Source organism: Podarcis filfolensis (assembly GCF_964270895.1).
Source record: "Podarcis filfolensis genome assembly, chromosome: 8".
NCBI classification, from domain to species: domain Eukaryota; kingdom Metazoa; phylum Chordata; class Lepidosauria; order Squamata; family Lacertidae; genus Podarcis; species Podarcis filfolensis.
Window position 1 is genome coordinate 74076163 of NC_139611.1, and position 19987 is coordinate 74096149.

A 19987-nucleotide genomic window follows, 5' to 3' on the forward strand; every position below is an offset into this window, starting at 1 on the left:
CCATCACTCTGCTTTTGTGCACCCCATTTCTCACAGTCCTCAAAAAGAGTAGCCCCCAAAACTGCTTGCCTGAGAGATGGCAGAGGACAGAGCCAAAATGACAGTGTTATCTCTAAGGGGGTCACGGTAATGGCAGGAAAAGGTTAAGAAGCTTAATCTTTGCCAAGTTCTGTTTGAGGGAGTAGTCGGTACATTCAGGAAGAAATGTCACTGCAGCACTTAGAGGAGATAGGATGAGACAGGAAATGAAAGGTCGAGGGAGGGAAAGTCTATCTAAGGAGTCACTGCCATAAAGAGAGCCTGAATCAGATTTATGATCCCCAACAGCTTGGGGAAGAGAACAACATATTCATAAACACAGAGACATGCGTGTATACCACATGTGTAAAAGATTTTTTAAAATTATTTTTAAATTATTGAATACCAGCAAATGAACCTTGAGCTCTACAAGGGGGGAAATACATATTCCATAATCTACTAGAAGCATTCTGCCCCTCCAGCAAAAGAAACTGAGCCTGAGGCAAGTGTGTGAGAGAAAGCAACCAGCAGCAGACTCGGGGCTTTCAATTTTTTCCAGCAGCGCTTTGTGTGGAAGTTTCCTATTTACCATGGCTACATGGGAAGAAATCTGCAAAATGCTTTTGGGGGTATGGAAAGGGCTATTGAGATGACCATCCTAAATAGAGAAAGGGCAGCTGTTGTACAGAAGCACAACGCATGTTAATTATTTCTCCTTATTAAGGCAGGATACAAGCACGTCAAATAAATAAATAAGAGCCACAGAGCAAAAAAGAGTTAGTGAGATGTACTGGAAATACTTTAAAAAAAAATAGAGCTGTACAACATAGGCTCCCTCCCCCCCCCAATAATCTTTTCAAACAAAATCGGTAGAACAACTTTACCCAACTTGCTGCGCTCTAGATGTTTTGGACTACAAGTCCCAACATCCTTGACCATTGGCCATGTATCCTGGCAGATGATGGAAGCTGCAGTTTAAAACATCTAGAGGGTACCAGGTGGCTGAAGGCTGCTTTAGAAGATGGTGTGCTGTTTTTTCCTACTGAGCAGGGAACATTCCGTGACATCACAACAGTCCAGCCAATCACTTTGGGGAGGGAAGATGTTCACAGACAAAAAGGCAGGTAGTTGACAGCTACCTCGTTCAGAGTAAGTTGGTTAACTATGCCCACTACCATTGCCTTCTTCTGGTTCCTCCTTCCTTGTGTAAAAAACAAACAAACAAGTCGAAAACACCAGAGTTACTAAAATGGAAGACCCTTTCCATATCCGGCATATCTAATGCTTCTCCTGTCCAGTCAATTTACTTGGTGGATACTAAATCCAGTTTGCTTATTCTTGAAGTCCAGCTCACTTTCACACCCAGCTCCTCTTGTCAGTCAAATAACCCCCTTCCATCATGATGGGATTGTTCTCCTATTGAGAAACAAGGTGTTTGGTTTTTTATTCCCGTCTGATTTCTGAATATTCCACAGACTCCTCCACTTGAGGTGGAGGTCCCTTGCTTTTGAACGCCACGGTTGTATAGTGAACCTCATCTGGTTCCTCAACACTTGGACTGGGAGGTCTGGGGATCTGCCTGGGTTTCGGGGTCCTCTCTCCAGCTGCTTTAGGCGGGCCAACATGGGGTGATCTTTGACCCTGAAAGGGAAGAGAGGTGCTGTGAAAAAGACCCCCTTTGCAACATACCTTTAAAGCACTTAAACATCTTGTGCACCTGCTCTCTGTGTTGAAGCACCCCCTCTAAAAATAAAATTAAAAAATACTTACCTCAGGAGGCCCAAGAGGTTGCAGAACAGTAAAGCTACATGGGATGCATACCTGAGGTAAAATGTTGCTATAGATCAGGCTGAAGTTCTTGGCTCTCTGCTGCCCTCCATTGGCCGAGTTTACATAATTATCAGAGTTTACATAATTAGCAGAATCCATAGCCTCTGGGATGGCTGCTTTCTGAGTTGCTTTCCTCTTCTTATAAAACCTAAGATCAAAATGGCCAGAACATGGTAAGATACTCATACACCCCTGTGATTAGAAGACCTGCATGCAGGTCTTTCTCTCTCTTCCTCTACAGCCCTCATCAAAACTCATATCTTGTTGTAGCCAGTGCTGGCCCTACTCAGAGTAGACCTATTGAAAGTCAACCAATATGATCAACTTTGGTTCATTCATTTCAGTGGGTCCACTGAGTAGAACTTAGTTGGACACAACTTGATGGCTTTGGTTTCATTCTCAGTCATCTCCTGTCATCCGTCCCAATGATAACTTTGCATCTCCCGTTCCTTCCCAAACTCTAACCAACTGAGCTGTCCAGGCTTGCTGCCCAGGCTTGACTTCTAAGGTGTGACACAAGTTGCCTGCCAGAAGGTGGTTTCAATGGTCAGGCCAGTAGAACAGTGGACTGTTGTTGAGAACCAGGTGGAGGGAGGGAGATCAGAGAAGGATAAACTCACTTGATCAGGCCCAGGCAGAGCAGGAAGACAACCGCTGCCAGCAAAGCCCCACACAGCCCAGAGAGGAGCAGTGCTGAATGGCTTCCTGTACCTGCAATGATAAACCAAGATCTCAAAGAAAACTGGGATTGGAAATCAGGAATCCTGGTCCCCATCCTCCTTCCTTCATTTCCCAAAAGCAGATGATGATGATGACAATGATCATCATTTGCTGCTCATTTTATTTTTAAACATCTCCAGGTGGTTTAACACAAACAGGTAAAATAAATGCAAAAATTAAGATGCTAGTTTTAATTGGCATCATTTTTCAGTAAGGGTGAAATGGGTGGAAACACCATTCTGGCAATCCCCGATCTACAGAAATAAATGAGGTTCACTTGTAATTAAATGTACTTTAGAATCAGGGTGCATATCTACAACCTCTTTGGGGTTTTCCAATATCGGCAGGGCTGCAAAAGTCAGGATTTCTCAATCTGGTGGAGTCTCACCTGTTTTCAAGGAACCAAGGAGGAATTGCATGGTGTAGACTCCCAGAGAATTGTTCCCAAGACAGATGATGCTGAGGTCGCCATCTGGGCTACCTGTCCAAATTAGGGAGCTGGTGACCTCATTCTTCTGGACTGAGGAAGAGACTTTCAGGTCTGCCGTGCTGGTGTTCTCAGCTACAGTCTTCCCATCCAGTTGCCAATGGATCTGAGGTGGAGGCTTGGAGTGCAGGGAGCAGTTGCAGAGGATGCCATTGTCCTTACGCCAACAGGTAGTGTTTTTCTGGGGAGTTTTGCTGAGCTTGGGGGCATCTGCAGAGAACCAAGTAGCCAAGGTGAAGAACACATTCCGATCTAGCTAATGACGGCACCAGCTGCAATACCACAATTCATCCACTAGAGGCAGCCAGGAACAGACACTGCTGCCACCCTAGTTCCCTACTCTGTTGCATAAGGTAAAATCCTGCTTCAGCTTGGTTCAGAAGGCAAGGAGTTTCTTTCCCCCTTGTGTCCAGTTTGAAAATAAAAACAGAATTTACAGGAATGGTTTACAAGAACTTAAGAGCTGTGTCTCATAGAATCTTAGAGTTGGCAGGGACAGAAAGGGTCATCTAGTCCAACCCCCTGCAATGCAGGAATCTCAACTAAAGCAGCCATGACAGATGGCCACCCAGCCTCCAAGGAAGGAGAGTCCATCACAAACAATGCAGCCTGGGCTTTTCCAGTGACGGGGCAGCAACAATAGCAAAAGTGGCCCTGAATTGGTTTCTTCTGCCCATGCTGCTATTAGAGGCTCAGGAACCCCTTAATGAAAAAGGGAGTTGGCCTCCCTAAGTAGGAGCACTACTCTAGGCAGCTATTTGGGTGGGATGTAAATCTTACTTGGTGTTTTCACACTGAACCTCAAATGCAGCCCAGCAGAGGACAAGGGGTGTCCTGTAGCATGGGAGATCAGCACCCTTAACAGTTCCCCTGCAACAGGGAGCCCCAGTGGTTGACCCAAACCCTGACTCCCTCACTCACATTCCACAAGGAGGTGGAGGAATCCCTCAGCAGAAGCTATGGCGTTCTGAGCCTGGCACCTGTAGTCACCCTGATCCTCTGCTTTCACACTGACCAGCTCCAACCAGTCATCTGGCAGCTTCTCCAAGGCCCTGCCTTCCTTGAACCAGCTCGTAGTGGCTGCAGGGTTGCTATCGGCCTTGCAGAGCAGCCGCAATAAGTTGCCTTCCTGAACCGTCAACTGGGAGCCACTGGCTACTTCCCTGGGGCAACCTGTAATCACAGGAAAGTGCCGTCATGTCTGTGAAACAGCAGCTGCCCCGCTAAAGCCAGCCTTATCCTCCAGAGGAGAAAGGATCCGTGCGCTGACTTTTGCACCCTAAAACTCTCTGGTACCTCGAGCTAGTGCTGGGTCCCTCCTGTGTGCATGGGTGACAGTGAATGTCATTGTCCTTGGGCGATCTGGAACAGACATATCAATGTTGAATCAACAAGAGAAGAGCCTTTACATTGGTGAATGAGAGGCCCGTTGCTGTGCAAGAAAGGGCCTTCTGGTGGCATTGGGACTGGCTAGCTGGAAGGGAGACCACCAATGGCAAGCAGATCCAGAAGCAATGAGAGGTGGAGCCAGAGACAGGTAGAGCCAGCTAAATCCAGTTATATCGCTATTCTTGTCTGCCCTGCTGAGCTCTAGATGGGTAAAATGGAGACCAAGGAGGGGAAAGCTGGCAGCCTGGGCCACCCCTTAAGCTGGTTGTAAGTAAGAAGGCAGCAAGTAGGGGCTGTCTAAGGGTGGACTGAGGTTGGTGGGTCAGCGCCCTGTTTGCCTCAATGGATCAGCCTGTACTGTCCGCTGGAAAGGTGGGGTCAGCAATGACCGTCCAGGAAAGTGCTCTTCCCCTGCCCAGTGTACACAGAGCAGACAGAGCAAGATGAAAAAGCACCATATTTTGACACAAAAACCCTGCACTGTTGTGACTGCAATCTAGGCTGCGTCTTTTACCTCCTGTTCGGATCCAGATCTGCCCTCCATTGTCCATAATCTCAGTGCATTTGGGGTTGTATCCCAGTGCTAATCTGTCACAGAGTAGACTCATTGACATGAATGAACATGACTAAAGTCCATTGATTTCAATGGATCTACTCAGAGTAAAACTTAGCCGGTGACATTCTGCATGTCAAATGTTTACTTTATTCTGTTCCTATTACTGTCGTCATTGCTAATCAGATTATTGCATTTTTTGAAAAAGGAAACAGAGGGGAATAGAGAAAGAAGAAGGGCATAAATCCTTTTCTAAGCTATACACACACACACACACACACACACAGTGGGGGTTTTTCTGGGGGGATGCAGGGGGATGCATACCCCTAAACATTTTGTGAATCTAAGTTTGGCAGTATTTCAATATGAGTAGGGAAAAGAGAGTACAGTGGTACCTCGGGTTACATACTCTTCAGGTTACAGACTCCGCTAACCCAGAAATATTACCTCAGGTTAAGAACTTTGCTTCAGGATGAGAACAGAAATCGTGCAGCGGTGGCGCAGCGGCAGCAGGAGGCCCCATTAGCTAAAGTGGTGCTTCAGGTTAAGAACAGTTTCAGGTTAAGAACAGACCTCCAGAACGAATTAAGTTCTTAACCCGAGTTACCACTGTACCCCTAAACATTTTTTTTTAGAAAAAAAGCACTATATACACACATAAACACACCATGATGACCAGAAAATAGCTCATAAAAAAGACAATTCAGATTCTCAGTATGCCAAATGAATATCAGAGTATTGGGTTGTGCAACAGCTAAACACAAGGCCCACCTATGAGGCTATCACATAGTACCTAAGAGGGGGAAGAGAAATTACTTTGCAAAATGACTTAGGTCCCCACAAGCAGCATCCTTATGGCATCCTTTTCATTGGATAAGCAAAGGAACTATGTTCTGCATCTCCAGGTAGCAAACAGTGAGACCATTGCCACCTGGGGATATTCCTTCATGAGATGCTCATTAGACGAAAAGGTCTTGAAGCAACAAAAGATGGGGAGGTGGGAGAGGGACATCCAGCCATTCTCCTCCATTGTCCACACAGACCTTTTCTTACAAAACATCAGAGCCACATCCTACACATCCTGCTTTATGGGCAAGACAGATATGTGAATAGAAACTTCTAAGTTTGGCCTTTGTTTTTAATATTAGAGAGCTGTCATTCTGATGAGAGGTTGCATAAATATGCCCTCTCCTGGTGAATGAGGATACTCCCACAGATTTCAGACAAGGGTTATGTTCAGTGACTTGAATTTGTGGTTTTGCCCCCGGGGCTGCATTTATGCATCCTGAAACTAACTTCTTAGAAAGCTTCTGCAAATATGTAAGCTCATCATGGGGCTCCTGAACTTGTGATGAAGCTGTCAAAAGCTGCATCTCACACTACTGGGCTGACACACTGTGCAATGCAGCCACAGCCGTGTACATTTGCAGAGGTCCCCTTAGTGGAAGCTTGCTGGTATTAGTTGCAGGTCAAGCCACTTAGCGTACAATGGAGTTTCCCAGGTTAATGCCCCCAAGGAACTTCCCACTCCCCATCTCTTACATTGCACAGTCACTGAGAGATTCTTCCTGATTGAGCCATGTGGATTCTCTGCCTGACATTGATACATCCCAGCATCCTCTGATTTAATGTTGAACAGTTGAAGAGTTTCTTTACTGCCCTGCATATGGTTGTTTAGGGTCTTGTTCTTCTTCAGCCATGTCACGGAGGGAATAGGTTTGCCCTGAGCTTCACAAAGCAGGCTGACGGTGTCACCTTCTCGGACCACCAGCTTTTCTTTCTGCGTGGAGAAATCTGTAAGAGAAATGCAGTTAGATCACAATTGGTCCTGGGATGCCTGATGCTAAGGAATCCTCATTCAGTGCTGAGGTGTTCTTGTGTATTTTGAAGAAGGATGGTTGACAGCAGGTCTGCAGAAGTGGGGATTCAAATCTTTACAATGATTATTAATTATAATTGGTTCAAGACAGCTTTGGGCCATAGTTTTGCAAAAAGAGAGATGATTCCCTCATTTCTCTGCAAGTTCAACTGGCAAGAGAAAAAATAATAATATCCCCTGTTTTGCCTTCCACCGGGAAGACTTGGGCCCATTTCTTTTCCTTCTCATTCCCCTGTAATACATAACTTAATGCCAACATAGGATTCTAAATAGCTTACGAAGTACAAAAACCAGTTACACAAACATTAAAATATAAACACCCACAATTGAAATATGCAATAGAACAGCCCCATTAAATAGAAACCCCATGGCAATTAAAAGAGGAGACTCAGGTCAAGAGCCTGAAGGGTGCTACGGGGGGGAGTGAATTTTGGTTCGGGTGCAAGGATGTGTGCATGGCATGGCTGCTGGAAAGACCCACTGAACCCAGCTCCTCCCTGTTACCATCCAGTTTGTCTTCAACTCCCCTCCAAACCACCATCCTGGGCTCTGCCCCAACTCCCAGCCATCTCTAAAACCCTTCCTCCTGCACAATCCCCACTCTGAGATCCCTAAGCAGCTATTGGCTGCCCAGCGGAGCTCAGCGAGGATGGGGATGTGCAAAAAGTCTTAAGAGTTTTGTATCTCACCAGGGTGTCCAGGCCTTGTGATTCCGATGTCCTGAGGTGGGTCTGAAACATAAGAAAACAGTGAGGGGAGCATGAAAGGAGTAAATTAGCTTGCATGGGGTAGAAAGAACTGTTGGCCGTTCATGGGAGGGGGAAGCAGTACTGAGCTATGGGAGCTACTCACAGACCACTTCAAGAGAGATTGTATTCACAACTGTTGTATCAACTGCAGGGTATCTGACATGGCAAGTGAGGGCTCTGCCTTGATGCTGCAAAGTAGGTGTGAAGGTGAAGGCAGAAGCAAAGGTCCAGCTCCCATTGCTGTGCTGATGCTTCTGTGCACTTGCTTGTCCTGGCAAATTACTCCATGAGATCTGAGGCTGCCTCCGTGATTCTTTCCATGGGCAGGTCCCTGGTGCCTGGCAGATGAGAGTGATGCTCTTCCCCAAAACCACGTCTGATAAGTTCAGGATCTTTGGCTTTGCCAGCTCTGAGAAAACAAAAGTCCCCAGGATGGGATCAGAAGAAAATTCACAGACTAAAGTAACTAGGGAACAGGACACAGGAGTCCTGAATTATGGATGGTCACCAGCACTACTTTACCCCCCACTTTGTGGCAAATCCTGCCATTCTTTCGTTTGTCCTTTAACAATAACTTTGTGTCTCTCCCTTAGTAGACTGATTCCCCATGCAATGGTCTGCTTTCTCTACCAATGTTGGTCAATGTTTCTGCCCACTGTGGACTCAGCCTGGAGAGGGAGAAATCTTGATGGCTGCCACTATGCTGCTGAACATGATGTTTGATACTCAGGATCCTGAAATTGGAGGATGAAGCCAGATGTGATTTGGGAGACACAGGAAGAGGGGAAAAATGACACCTTTAATGCAGCAGCCACAGGAGGCATCTGTCTTTCATCAAAAGAGGAGCGCAGGCTGAGGAGGGGTCACTTAACCCTTGAACTATTTTTTCTGAAGCAAATGGCCACCCACCCAAACTGCTCACTTGCATACAGGGGAATAGGAAGCAGGTCTGCATATCTTTTATCGTGGGGTGAGGAGCTCGGAGAGGGCAATTTCTAGGGACTTAGCTATACTGTTGCAAATAAAATGTTTCAAGTGTGTTGCAAAGTGCAATATACAAATGTGACACTAAAAAAAAAAAATTCCTCAGCGTTTTTTTATATGTGTGTAGATTCCACCTAGGAGACATGGAACAAATCCAGAACTCCCCTGGCCACACTCCCCACCCCCTCCACACACACACCTTCTTCCAGGAATGGGTTGTTGAACTGTGCCTGGATGGAAAGAGGTGGATGACCATGTAGAAACAGCTGACATTTACCTGAATGCCATGTAGCAGACACAAGCCTGGCTTGCATATCAATCACCTTAACCCTAACTGAACTATTGTTTGAAGGTGAATGCACACTGTGCTGGTGCAGGGGACCCAAATCAAAGGTGTTTTGCTCCTGCCATGTTGCCAAGAGCTAAGCCATGGTTTGGCAGAATGTTAATCTAAACCAGTGGTTCCCAATTAACTAATTACTAAGGACCCCCTATTTTCCAAAAGCCAAGCCACAGTACCCCTACTTTTGAACATTTTGATAACTCTATGGTAGTTACCTCTGCAAGGCAATTTTTTGAATAAAATGTGGGGTAGCCTTTAATAAGCAAAGGATTTTAGGTATACTAAAAAAACAGACTAGGACTGAGAGATACCTGGTTTTCAACATTGTGATATAGCAGCAGCTAAACATCACCATGTTCCCATATATCACGATGTCTGAAATTAGAGATTGGGATGGGGATGAGGGAAGAAGCAGCCGCAGAGACTGGATGGGGAGGAGGAGAGGAAGTGAAGTCACCCCCACTGCATGGTTTGAGTGGGAGGGGGAGGGGGTGCATCAAGCCACAATCAGGGGGGCAGCCAGTGAAGATGCACATCCACTGTGGCTGCTGCTGCTTTCCTGCTGACTAAGAAAAGCTGCTCCGAGTCCGTGCCAGGGGAAGGTAGTGCCACAATTCCTTGAAGTGAGAGCAGTCAGCTGCCCTGTTCTCCATCAGTGAGAGGAGAAGGAAGTGATCGGCTGCCCTGGTCTCCCTTGGTGTGAGGGAAGGCAGCTCAGATCAGCAGTGTTATCAGCAGTGTTATCGTGCGATTTCGGTGTTGCCTTAAAATCGGCTGCCTTGCTCTTCCTCGAGCAAGGAGTGATATATTGCTGCATATTACTGGGTCAAAATCGTTATTGTGGTGTGATTTTAAAAATGATTTTGGCCAATTTATTGAAAAATTGCAGAGTGCTAAAACAGACCATAAAATTTGTGAAATACCATGGAACAATGACAAAAAATGAGTTGGGGGGAAGGCAAATGATGGGGCCACGGAGGCCCTGTGTATATTCTGCAGACCCCCAGGGGTCAATGGACTCCTAATTGGGAACCACTGATCTAAACTCAGGTTCATGATTTGTTTCTCTCCAAAAGAAACCATGAGCTGTAGCATAGGCTTGCTTTTTAGCTAACTGCTCATGGTTTGTTTTGGGGCTCAGACATTAAGCTGAGGCTTAATGTCCTGTAAAACCACCTGCCCCACACCAGCAAGGGGAAGGTTCTCCACCTCCATGCTAAGCCAAATCAAGGCTTAGCTCTGTGCAGAACAGCAGCAGGAGAAACAGGGGAGGAGCAAAGTGCCCCTAATTTTAGCCCTATGCCTCAAACCCACTCTGCACTCACCTTAAAACCAGTCAGTTATGGGAAAGTGACCTGGTTTGAGGCCTGGACAAAGATAAGAGGCATGCCTGTTGCTCTGCCCACATTTGCTTGAGGCTCCATCCATGTGTGCCTGTGGCCCTGCCCACCACTTGCATGTGGCCCCTGGAATGAGGCCCATGGATGAAAGAAATGTCCCCCACTCAAAGCACCCTCTGGTCCTAGAATTCAGGGTGCAGTGGATTAGGACAATGCTCCAGATCTGCACTGAGGCTGATTTCAAAGGTGGCAAAAGAATACCTCTCTGCTTCTCCTGCCATTGAGGAAGCTGTGGAGAGAGGCTGGGGGAAGGAGAAGAAGCAGGTGATGGGATGGCAGTTGGAAGTGAAGGAGAAAATGCCTCCAGTTTCCTGTTTCTTCAGATTGTCAGCACAGAATCCACGAGAGAGTTCTTCCCTCTAGTGAGCTGTGTAAAGTATTCAGACATTTGGAGATGCAAATGATCTAATTTTGGCATTACAATAATGGAGAGGAACAGGAAGCATGGAGCACTTGTACCTCCTGTCCCTTTGGCATCAGCATAATGTCCAGAGGTCCAGGGATATTTGTAGGCAGAGCCTTTCCCCCCTTTACAGCACGAAAGAGCACAAAACAGGGAATGAGGAAGCAAATAAAGAAGTAGGAAACTTCTTACCTGTCACAGAAACATGAGGTAAAATAAAAGAAACACGATAGCTGAATTTTAAGATCAGTCCTTTCTCAATTCGAAAATAGTACTGCCCTTCATCCTGATTCTGAACATCATTGATGCTAAAGGAACAGTCACCTTCTGATGGATTTCCAGTCAACTGGAAACGATTCACAGCAAATGAGGCAATGCTTTGATCCTTGTCATTACTGGCAACAACACTACCAGCATATTGATTCCAGGTGTTGCGAATATAGCACGAAGCACCATCGTTCTTAATCCAGTAGACGTATAATTCCCCAGGATACAGATCCTCAGAGGTGGGATAAGTGAAGTTGCAGGGAATGTGAACGCAGAGACCTCTCTGCACGGTGACAGCCTTTAGCGCTTTAAGTTCATATCCCGGGTACCGACTCTGCAGACCTGCCAAAGTAAAGAAGGAAGGTGTTCACTGGTTTGTGGGCTGATGCTTAGCGAAGACCAGTTTTGCAGCTGACCCTCTTGCCAGCATACTGTACACCTCGAGAAGAACATTCTGCACAGTCAACAGCACCAAAACATCAAGGGTTGTCTGGAGCAGCAGTGCCTGGGGATTGTGGTGGGTCTCCAGTCCCAGGACTTCCCACCCACCCACCACAGTAGCAGGACCTCAGGGGGAAGCATTTCCCTGGGCAAGAAGGAGGAGGACATTCAGGTGTGAGTTTCTAGCAGGTGCCACACACACTCAGAAGGAGGAAGGTGCTCTCAAGTCCCCTGGCCAAGGACCCTGAACCAGGGATATTCCAGTGCTCCTTGGGCCTCACACTGGAACTCTTCCTGCCATTTGTACTCAGGACTCATCATTTCCAAGTTTTCAAATTATTCAATCTTAAAATAAACCATGAAGTGAGCAAAACTTAGGAGGAACATAGGAAGCAGGGCTGGCCTCAAGAGGTGGCATGGTTGGGTGTCTGTCAACAGCCCTTATCCCAGTAGGGACTCAATGATAAGAACCCTCTGGAGCTCTTGCAGTGAGAGGGAGACTCTGTGAGGAAGGGGCATGCATGGAGGGTGTCTTGATCAAGGACCACCCAAAACCTGGACCTGATCAGAAGCTGCCTTATGCTGAGACCATCCACTGGTCCATCTAGATTTACTCTGATGGGTCATGCCTTTCCAGTGTCCCAGACAGGAACCTCTCCCAGTTTGTGGAGATGCTCAGGTTTAACTTGGGTTTGTTTGTTTTTTGCAATTCTTCATTCATTCATTCCCCACCTTTTTCCTGACAGGGACTCATGGTGGCATAGAGATAAAAATAAGAACAGCTAAAAACATTTTTAAAAACCCAATAATTAAAAACAATTAAACATTAAAGCTATATACACACAAACACGCACTTTAAAATATACAGATACTACAATAAAAACAGCACGGCACCAGCCCTTTCATCACAAGCAGTCAGTTTCCAAACTCAGCCTTGGTCCTTCCCTCTTGGAAAGTAACACTCAGAGGAACACATTTTCTCATTTCTGTACACCAAGGGTGGAGAAAATGTGAGCCTTCAAAAGTTGAGGGACTCCAGCTCCCATCTTCCTTGAGGGTGGGCTTTGCTGGCTAGAGTCTAACAATATCTGGAAAGGCTGAAGGTTCCCCAGTGTTGTCATGAACCATATCTACCTTTGCAGAGAAAGGGAAGGATCAACAGTGTCAGCGTCGCCAACGATGAGGCTGGGTTCTTCATCCCCCAGGGAAGGTTCATGAGTTGTATTGCCCTTCTGCCTCTTGGCATCTTTTTTGAACTGGAGGCTTCTTTCAGAGGCTGGAGCTCTGGGGCAAAGAAAGAAGAGAAGTGGAGCGTGAGGCACTAAGCGAGAAGCGCTGGCTGAAGCAGGGAAGATACTCAGAACCCATAGTTTCAGAAAGAATCAAAATGTGGAAGCAACATTAGCCACAAAGTCTCTCATTCCAATGCCACAGTCTAGCATGAGCTCAGACGCCAGGCTCGCAAGGGCCACCAGCCCCAGCCTCAGTTTCCCCGTTTCTAACATTCCCAGCATGCTTGCGCTCCTGTCTCAGTGACATCTACGCTGGTCATGTCCACAGAATGGAAAATGGCAAGATTCGCCAAGGACGTGCTCTGTGGGGAGCTGGCATCAGGCACCAGGCCCAGTGGCGGACCAGTTGATTCTCTGATCCTGCCCTCTGCTAGCATATGAGCTCAGGAAGCTTTTTCATGAGGGGGTGTGGGAGCGCTGAGGGAGTCTCCGTACTGGTACACAGACACACACACTGAGTGGAGCCAGTTGCTTTGAACAGGCACCAGTGGAGTCAAACGCATGAGGTAGTTGTGGAGCTGAAGAGCCAAGTGCATCTGCTTGTTTGTGTTTTTTGGGGCAGCGATGAGTGAGGAAGAAGGAGAAGACTGAAGAGGAAGAAGGACACAATTGCCCCCCTCCCGGGTGATCCAGGGCTACCCTGACCAGCTCTGGACCAATTCCAGATTGACCCAGAAAAGCTTGATTCCGTTCAGGATCCAGGAGCTATTCAGTCAGGATGCACCGCTTCAATGCCAATGAACATTTTAAACCACATCTCTAGACATACTCAAAGAGCTCATATTTAACTAATCGCTTCATCCAACGGCCAAATGACATGCGATCTAGGAGATCTCTGTTTCAAAACAGACAATAGGGTCCCCTGAAAAAGATGGGGATCCTAGCACCATCAAGGAAAGGCAGCTGTCCCCCTCCATGTTGCTTCCCTCTGTCTCCCTCCATGTTGTTTGCACAGATGAAATTCCTCATCTCTGGTTGCTATTTGTCACCCTTGTGAGGCAAATAGCAGCTTGAAGGGGAGGATAAGCCCTCAATGATGTGGAAATGTGGAGAACTAAAGACAGGGGAAATGAGACGCTGAGAGAAACCAGGGGGAGTACTCCGGCAGGGAGCTTGAAAGCAAAGACCTGAGCCTAGAAACACAGTGCAAATGCTAGTCTGGATGAGCTCTTTGTTGTGTGTTGTTGCACCTGCATAATAAATGCAAGTAACAAGAGAACGACCCGTCCCAGAACCTTCCCACTCTTGGCTGTGTTTTGTTCTGCAGTATTCGCCCTGGGGGAAAACAGCCTCTTTTGCTCCTTTCTCTGAGATTGGGAGAGAGAGAAAGAGAGAAAGAAAGAGAGAGAAAAGCCTTCTTCAAAACCAGGGCAAGCCCAAGACATTTTGGTGCTTGAGGTGGAGCAGGAAATGGCGCGCACACACACACACACACACACATGTACATAGTACCAAAAGCAAGGCAAGTTATTTTGATGCAACACCTTAAATCAGATTTCCGCCTGAAGCAGCTCCCTCACCCTGCCCAATAGTAGGGTTGGCTCTGCTCACCAACCCTCAAAAGAACCTCCCAAATATCTGCTTACTGAACCACTTCTTCTGAACCATTACCGCTTTGGGTGGGGTTCAAAGTAAAGACAACTAAGACATTTTGGATGGTGTATGCACCATGCCTTTAAAACACATCTTAAGCACATTTTCTGCCCCAAGGAATGGTAGCTTGCCTCTTACAGATCTACAATTCAGAGCAGCTTCAAAAAAATGACCATTCACAGTATTTTGGAGGGCAGGGGGGATGTGCTTTAAATGTATGGTGTTACACACTACAATTCCCTGTCCAGACCCAGAATTTCTCCTGACCTGTCCGTTTCGACTTGCAGCGAGAGATGCACCTCCTGGTTGCCTCTGTCTTTCCGCCTGTGGTCCTGACCCTCGATGAGAATTCTGCTAAACACAGAAGGGGAAATAATAGACAGGAACCAGAAAAGCAGAAGTCTCTGCAAAACGTCTTTTGCAAGCAGGAGGAGGAGGTGGGGGGAGATGGTTTTCTTAGGCATTTCCCCCTGCTATCATATATGAAATCTCAAGATATCACAACTGAAGCTTGACATTAGCTTCACTCTGGGTAGATAAAATATAGTAGAACCCAATGTGGTTTATTGGTTAGGACAGGGGTCAGTAAACTTTTTCAGCAGGGAGCCAGTACTCTGTCCCTCAGACCTTGTGGGGGGGCCTGACTATATTTTGAAGAAAGAAGAATGAATTCCTACGCCCCACAAATAACCCTTTAAATAAAAGGACACATTCTACTCATGTAAAAACATGCTGATTCCCGGACTGTCCGCAGGCCAGATTTAGAAGGCGATTGGGCCGGATCCAGCCCCCGGGCCTTAGTTTGCCTACCCATGGTTAGGATGTTGGTTCAAATCTCCTGTTCAGCCACGATGTTTGCTGGTTGTTCTCAGGCCAGTCTTTCTACCTAACCCACAGCGGAGGGTTGTTGTGAGGATAAAATAGGTCAGAGCAGAGAAACATGTTTGCCAGCCTTAAACTCTTTGCGGAGGGGGGATTGGAATATTAATGCAATAAGCTGGGGGGGGGGATTTAAAGAAAAGGAAATTCAAAGCAGTAACCCTGGCCACTTTCACTAATGCTCTTCCCTCTAAATTTGGGGCATTGTCAAATCCTGGTTCTCCTGACCCTTTAAAAAGGTTTGCTCACACATACACACACACACTGCAAAAGTGCCATGCTTGGGAAATTCCAGCCACTAGCCATCTCAGTTGGCTCAGAGGCATCTAGCCATAAAAAACCCCGAGCACATGCAAGAAGAAGAAGAAGAAGAAGAAGAAGAAGAAGAGTTTTGGATTTGATATCCCGCTTTATCACTACCCTAAGGAGTCTCAAAGCGGTTAACAATCTCCTTTCCCTTCCTCCCCCACAACAAACACTCTGTGAGGTGAGTGGGGCTGAGAGAAGTGTGCCTAGCCCAAGGCCACCCAGCAGCTGCATATGGAGGAGCGGAGACGTGAACCCGGTTCGTCAGATTACGAGTTTACCACTCTTAACCACTACACCACACTGGCTCTCTTGTGGTTCTTGGAAACCATAGCTCTGTGCAGAGAATTGCATGGCTGTGGTGCAGTTGCTTATCTCCACACACCCAGCCTAGGAAACTGCAGTCACCTGGTTTCTTCGAGGAAACCAGGGCGGTTAAAACAATTTTAAACTGATAGCATAGATGTGCCCCCAGACATGAGTTAAAGGCAAAGATGAAAGTGGGAAATTCAGTTTTGAGGCAATGGCGCAACGTGTCTGCACGCGGATTGGACTTTCCTTGGTGAAAGGATGGTGTGACCATTGAGGAAGGCTTATGACTGGATGGAAATTGCAAGATAGGCATGCAAATCCTGTCTCAAATCTGGTTTCATAATGCAGCTCTTGCTGCTTCAAAATGCCTCTGACAAAGCTCAGAACAAAGGCCACCAGGCCTGGCTCAGCAAGCCCACGAGAGAGAGCCCTGCATCCAAATACTGGAGGTGGTCTAAATGGATCTACCTGCAGTCCCCTGCTTCAGACAGCAGGGTGGGCAACAGTGGGGAAAGCAGTGAGGTGACCCTTGAGATTTCTACACAGGGATAAAGAGAAGCCACAACTCATCCAATGTTGACCAACTTTCCGGTCATGTGCCGTGGTCCACCAATGGGTCAGCATGTGTCCTACTTTACACAGTCCACTCTTTGAAGGGCGGTCTGGTCCAAGTCAGATTTAAAGGTAATGCATAAGGAGCTGAGATTTAAGAAGGGCACGTATAAGAAATGGAAGAAAGGGGGAATCACGAAGGAAGAGTATACTCAAGCAGCCAACAGCTGCAGGGAGGTCAGGAGGGGAAAAGTCCAGAATGAGGCCAGGCTTGCAAGAGAGGTTAAAAATAGTATTAAAAGGTTTATTTGGCTATGTTCGAAGAAAGAGGAAGAACAAGCAAATTAGTAGATCCTCAATGTGGAGAAGACAGAGAAATGCTGCTGGGCGACAGAGGAAACTGCTCAACACCTACCATATTTTTTGCTCTATAAGACTCACTTTTTCCCTCCTAAAAAGTAAGGGGAAATGTGTGTGCATCTTATGGAACGAATGCAGGCTGTGCAGCTATCCCAGAAGCCAGAACAGCAAGGGGGATTGCTGCTTTCACTGCGTAGCAATCCCTCTTGCTGTTCTGGCTTCTGAGATTCAGAATACATTTTTTCTTGCTTTCCTCCTCCAAAAACTAGGTGCGTCTTGTGGTCTGGTGCGTCTTATAGAGCGAAAAATACGGTGCTTTGCATCTGCCTTCCAGACCCTCCAAATGTCCCTATTTTCCAGGGACGTCCCTGATTTAGAGAAGTCATCCTGGTTTCTGATTTGATCCCGGAATGTCCCGCTTTTCCTTAGGATGTCCCTATTTTCATTGGAGAAATGTTGGAGGGTATGGAGTTATCTAACCCCCAAGCTGTTTGAAGGCAATCCTGTATAAGGAAGTTTGTTTTAACGTTTAATGTTTTATTATGTTTTTATATGTGTTGGAAGCTGCCCAGAGTGGCTGGGGCAACCTAGTAAGATGTGTGGGTATAAATAGTAAAATTATCCTTATGGAATGGGATGTCCCTATTTTCATCAGAGAAATGTTGGAGGGTTAGCAGCACCGAACCTGGCAATAACAGCATAAACAATGTAAGGAAGGAGCTGCAGCCCAAGATAGGAAAGGGGGTAGTAAGTGAACACTGAGCTATTTTAAAAGAATTCAAATCTCCAGGGCCTGATGAGCTGCACCCAAGGGAACCAAAGGAGCTTGTGGGTATATTCTCAGAGCCTCTGTCTATAATCTTTGAGAATTCTTAGAGAACAAGTGAGGTCCCTGCAGACTGGAGGCAGGCAAATGTTGTCCTCATCGTCAAAAAAGGGAAAAAAGAAGACAGGTAACTACCAACCTGCCAACTTGATGTCAATACCTGAAAAGGTCCAAGAACAGATAGTTAAATGGTCGGTCTGTGAGCACTGAGAAAAATACGTTGTGATAAGGTTACTGTTAGGTAGATTTATAGCTGGTGGACTGTCCAAACCCAAAGTGTGCTCACTAATGGTTCCTCATCATCCTGGAAGAAGTGAACTATTTGAGCAGTCATGTTGGCTCCCCTCTTAGGCCCAGGATGACAACTGTCTGCCGCCAGCTTCACACAATGGGGACAGCCTTTCTGTCAAGCTTATGCCTGCTAATTCTTCATTCCAATCCACATGATGTCCAGGAGTGGGGACCAATCAGACGTTTGCAGGGTGTTACCTTCTACACGGGTTGCAGGTGGCGCTGTGGGTTAAACCACAGAGCCTAGGACTTGCCGATCAGAAGGTCGGCGGTTCGAATCCCCGTGACGGGGTGAGCTCCTGTTGCTCGGTCCCTGCTCCTGCCAACCTAGCAGTTCGAAAGCACGTCAAAGTGCAAGTAGATAAATAGGTACCGCTCCGGCGGGAAGGTAAACGGTGTTTCCGTGTGCTGCTCTGGTTCACCAGAAGTGGCTTTGTCATGTTGTCCACATGACCCGGAAGCTGTACGCTGGCTCCCTCGGCCAATAAAGCGAGATGAGCGCCGCAACCCCAGAGTCGTCCACGACTGGACCTAATGGTCAGGGTCCCTTTACCTTTACCTTTACCTTCTACATATGACTCAGCATATTCCTTACCATCACTTCTGACTTGGATGGATTAAGGTATTCCCCCACCCACCCCTCCTGGCCCATCTTAAACCTGACCTTCACTGAACGGTCCCAGAACAGCGCTTTTCTTCTGGAAAAAAAACAGTACCGGTACTCACCATGAAGATGTTACAGTCAGTGCCACATTTTTAACCAGTGGGGTTTTTTTTCTAGGGAGGAAAAAAGGTGTTAGTACTGACTACCGCCAGAGAAAAAGAACTGCCAGAGCAGAATTCAAAAGTGCCACAACTAAAACAGGAATGGGGCATATTGGCATCATGAAGCAAAACCATGAAACTAACCAATAAGGACAGTATCAAAACAGCAGCAAGAACAGCAATGCAACAGGCAAGAAAATGCCCACACAACCAATGGTCTGGGTGAAGGTGACATATCTGCTTCTTCAGATATGTGGGGCTGAATTTTGGATGGGTTGAAAAAGATGGGGTTGGGCGGACCATGACATCCCTAACTCTGAATGCAAGCGAGAGAGGAGACCCTGCTGCTCCTTCGCCTGCCCAAATCGCCTTCCAGTCGAGGTAGGAATTTGGGATGGCACCATTGCACCTTGCAGTCTGCTCTGCCAATTGTTACCCAAATATAATAAAACATCCAAGGTTAAGAATTTCCCCATGCAGGGCTGCCTTCAGGTGTCTTCTAAAAGTTGCACAGTTATTTATCTCATTGACATCTGATGAGAGAGTGTTCCACTGGGCAGGCAGTGGTTAGAGCGCTGGATTATTAGGAACCCGAGAAACTGGGGTTCAAGTCTCCACTCAGCCACAAAGCTCACTGGGGGACAGCGCTCCAGGCGCTGCCTCTCAACCGCATCCACCTCGCAGGGTTGTTGGGGGGATGAAAGGGGGAGGGGGGAACTGTGTATGCCGTCTTGAGCTCCTTGGAGGAAAAGGTGGGCTGTAAATGAAGCAAACAAACCACTTACCTGGACAGCTTGAACATTCCAGGGGCATCTGCTTGCAAGGGACAAGAGACAAGAGAGACTCCAGTAGGCTTATGACGCTCTTTCTGACAGTAATCTCTATTGCTTGGTTCAGTTCCTGTTTTATTTGCAAATTGAGCACAGGGCAAAGTTCCTTACAGAGAAAGGTGTTTTGTTTTGCCTTCCGTTTTAAAAACTGCGCCAGTTTCACTGAAAGCAAGGAGCGTGACTGTGAAACCCACCTGCCCGTTGCAAACCTGACAGGACTTCAGTTGCATGAACTTTCTTCATCCTCAGCACCCAGCTCAGCAGGTCCTGCTGGTAGGAGCCCCCAGGCGCGATAACAATTGATTTCCAGGCATCTCCAAACTTGGCCCTCCAGAAGTTTTTGGGACTACAACTCCCATCATCCCTAGCTAACAGGACCAGTGGCTAGGGATGATGGGAAGTGTAGTCCCAAAACATCTGGAGGGCCGAGTTTGGGGGGTGCCTGATTTAGACATTAGCACCCCTTACCAGTGACAGAGCTTCATGTTCCGGCACTGGGGGGTGGAGAGAAGGCGGGG

The 19987-nt window shown here is 47.0% G+C and overlaps 1 protein-coding gene across 5 annotated transcripts; it reads right to left on the reverse strand.

Moving 5' to 3' along the window:
• Positions 1–292: 292 nt before the first annotated feature.
• Positions 293–19461, reverse strand: LOC310768609 (sialic acid-binding Ig-like lectin 5). 5 transcript variants are annotated; one of them, XM_083627054.1, is made up of 13 exons: positions 19425–19461; positions 14616–14699; positions 12598–12747; positions 10948–11364; positions 7729–8034; positions 7566–7607; positions 6540–6791; positions 4352–4417; positions 3977–4228; positions 2957–3265; positions 2469–2559; positions 1840–1996; positions 293–1659 (listed from the first exon to the last, which is right to left on the reverse strand). In XM_083627054.1, the coding sequence occupies exons 1-13, from the start codon at positions 19450–19452 to the stop codon at positions 1462–1464; spliced, it is 2352 nt and encodes a 783-aa protein (XP_083483180.1). In that variant the 5' UTR covers positions 19453–19461; the 3' UTR covers positions 293–1461. The 5 variants fall into 5 exon arrangements, with proteins under 5 accessions (XP_083483180.1, XP_083483182.1, XP_083483183.1 ...); XM_083627056.1 differs by lacking the exon at positions 19425–19461 and adding an exon at positions 18601–18651; XM_083627057.1 differs by lacking the exon at positions 7729–8034.
• Between the last annotated feature and the right edge of the window lie 526 nt (positions 19462–19987).

Excerpts from the sequence above, each read along its gene's own strand:
- LOC310768609 (XM_083627054.1), bottom strand. The coding sequence starts at position 19,452 with ATGCCCCTGGAATGTTCAAGCTGTCCAG. Across the intron at positions 2,560-2,956 it reads CCTTGGTTCCTTGAAAACAG|GTACAGGAAGCCATTCAGCA; the intron begins GTGAGACTCCAC and ends TTATCATTGCAG. Across the intron at positions 1,660-1,839 it reads ATAGCAACATTTTACCTCAG|GGTCAAAGATCACCCCATGT; the intron begins GTATGCATCCCA and ends CTTCCCTTTCAG.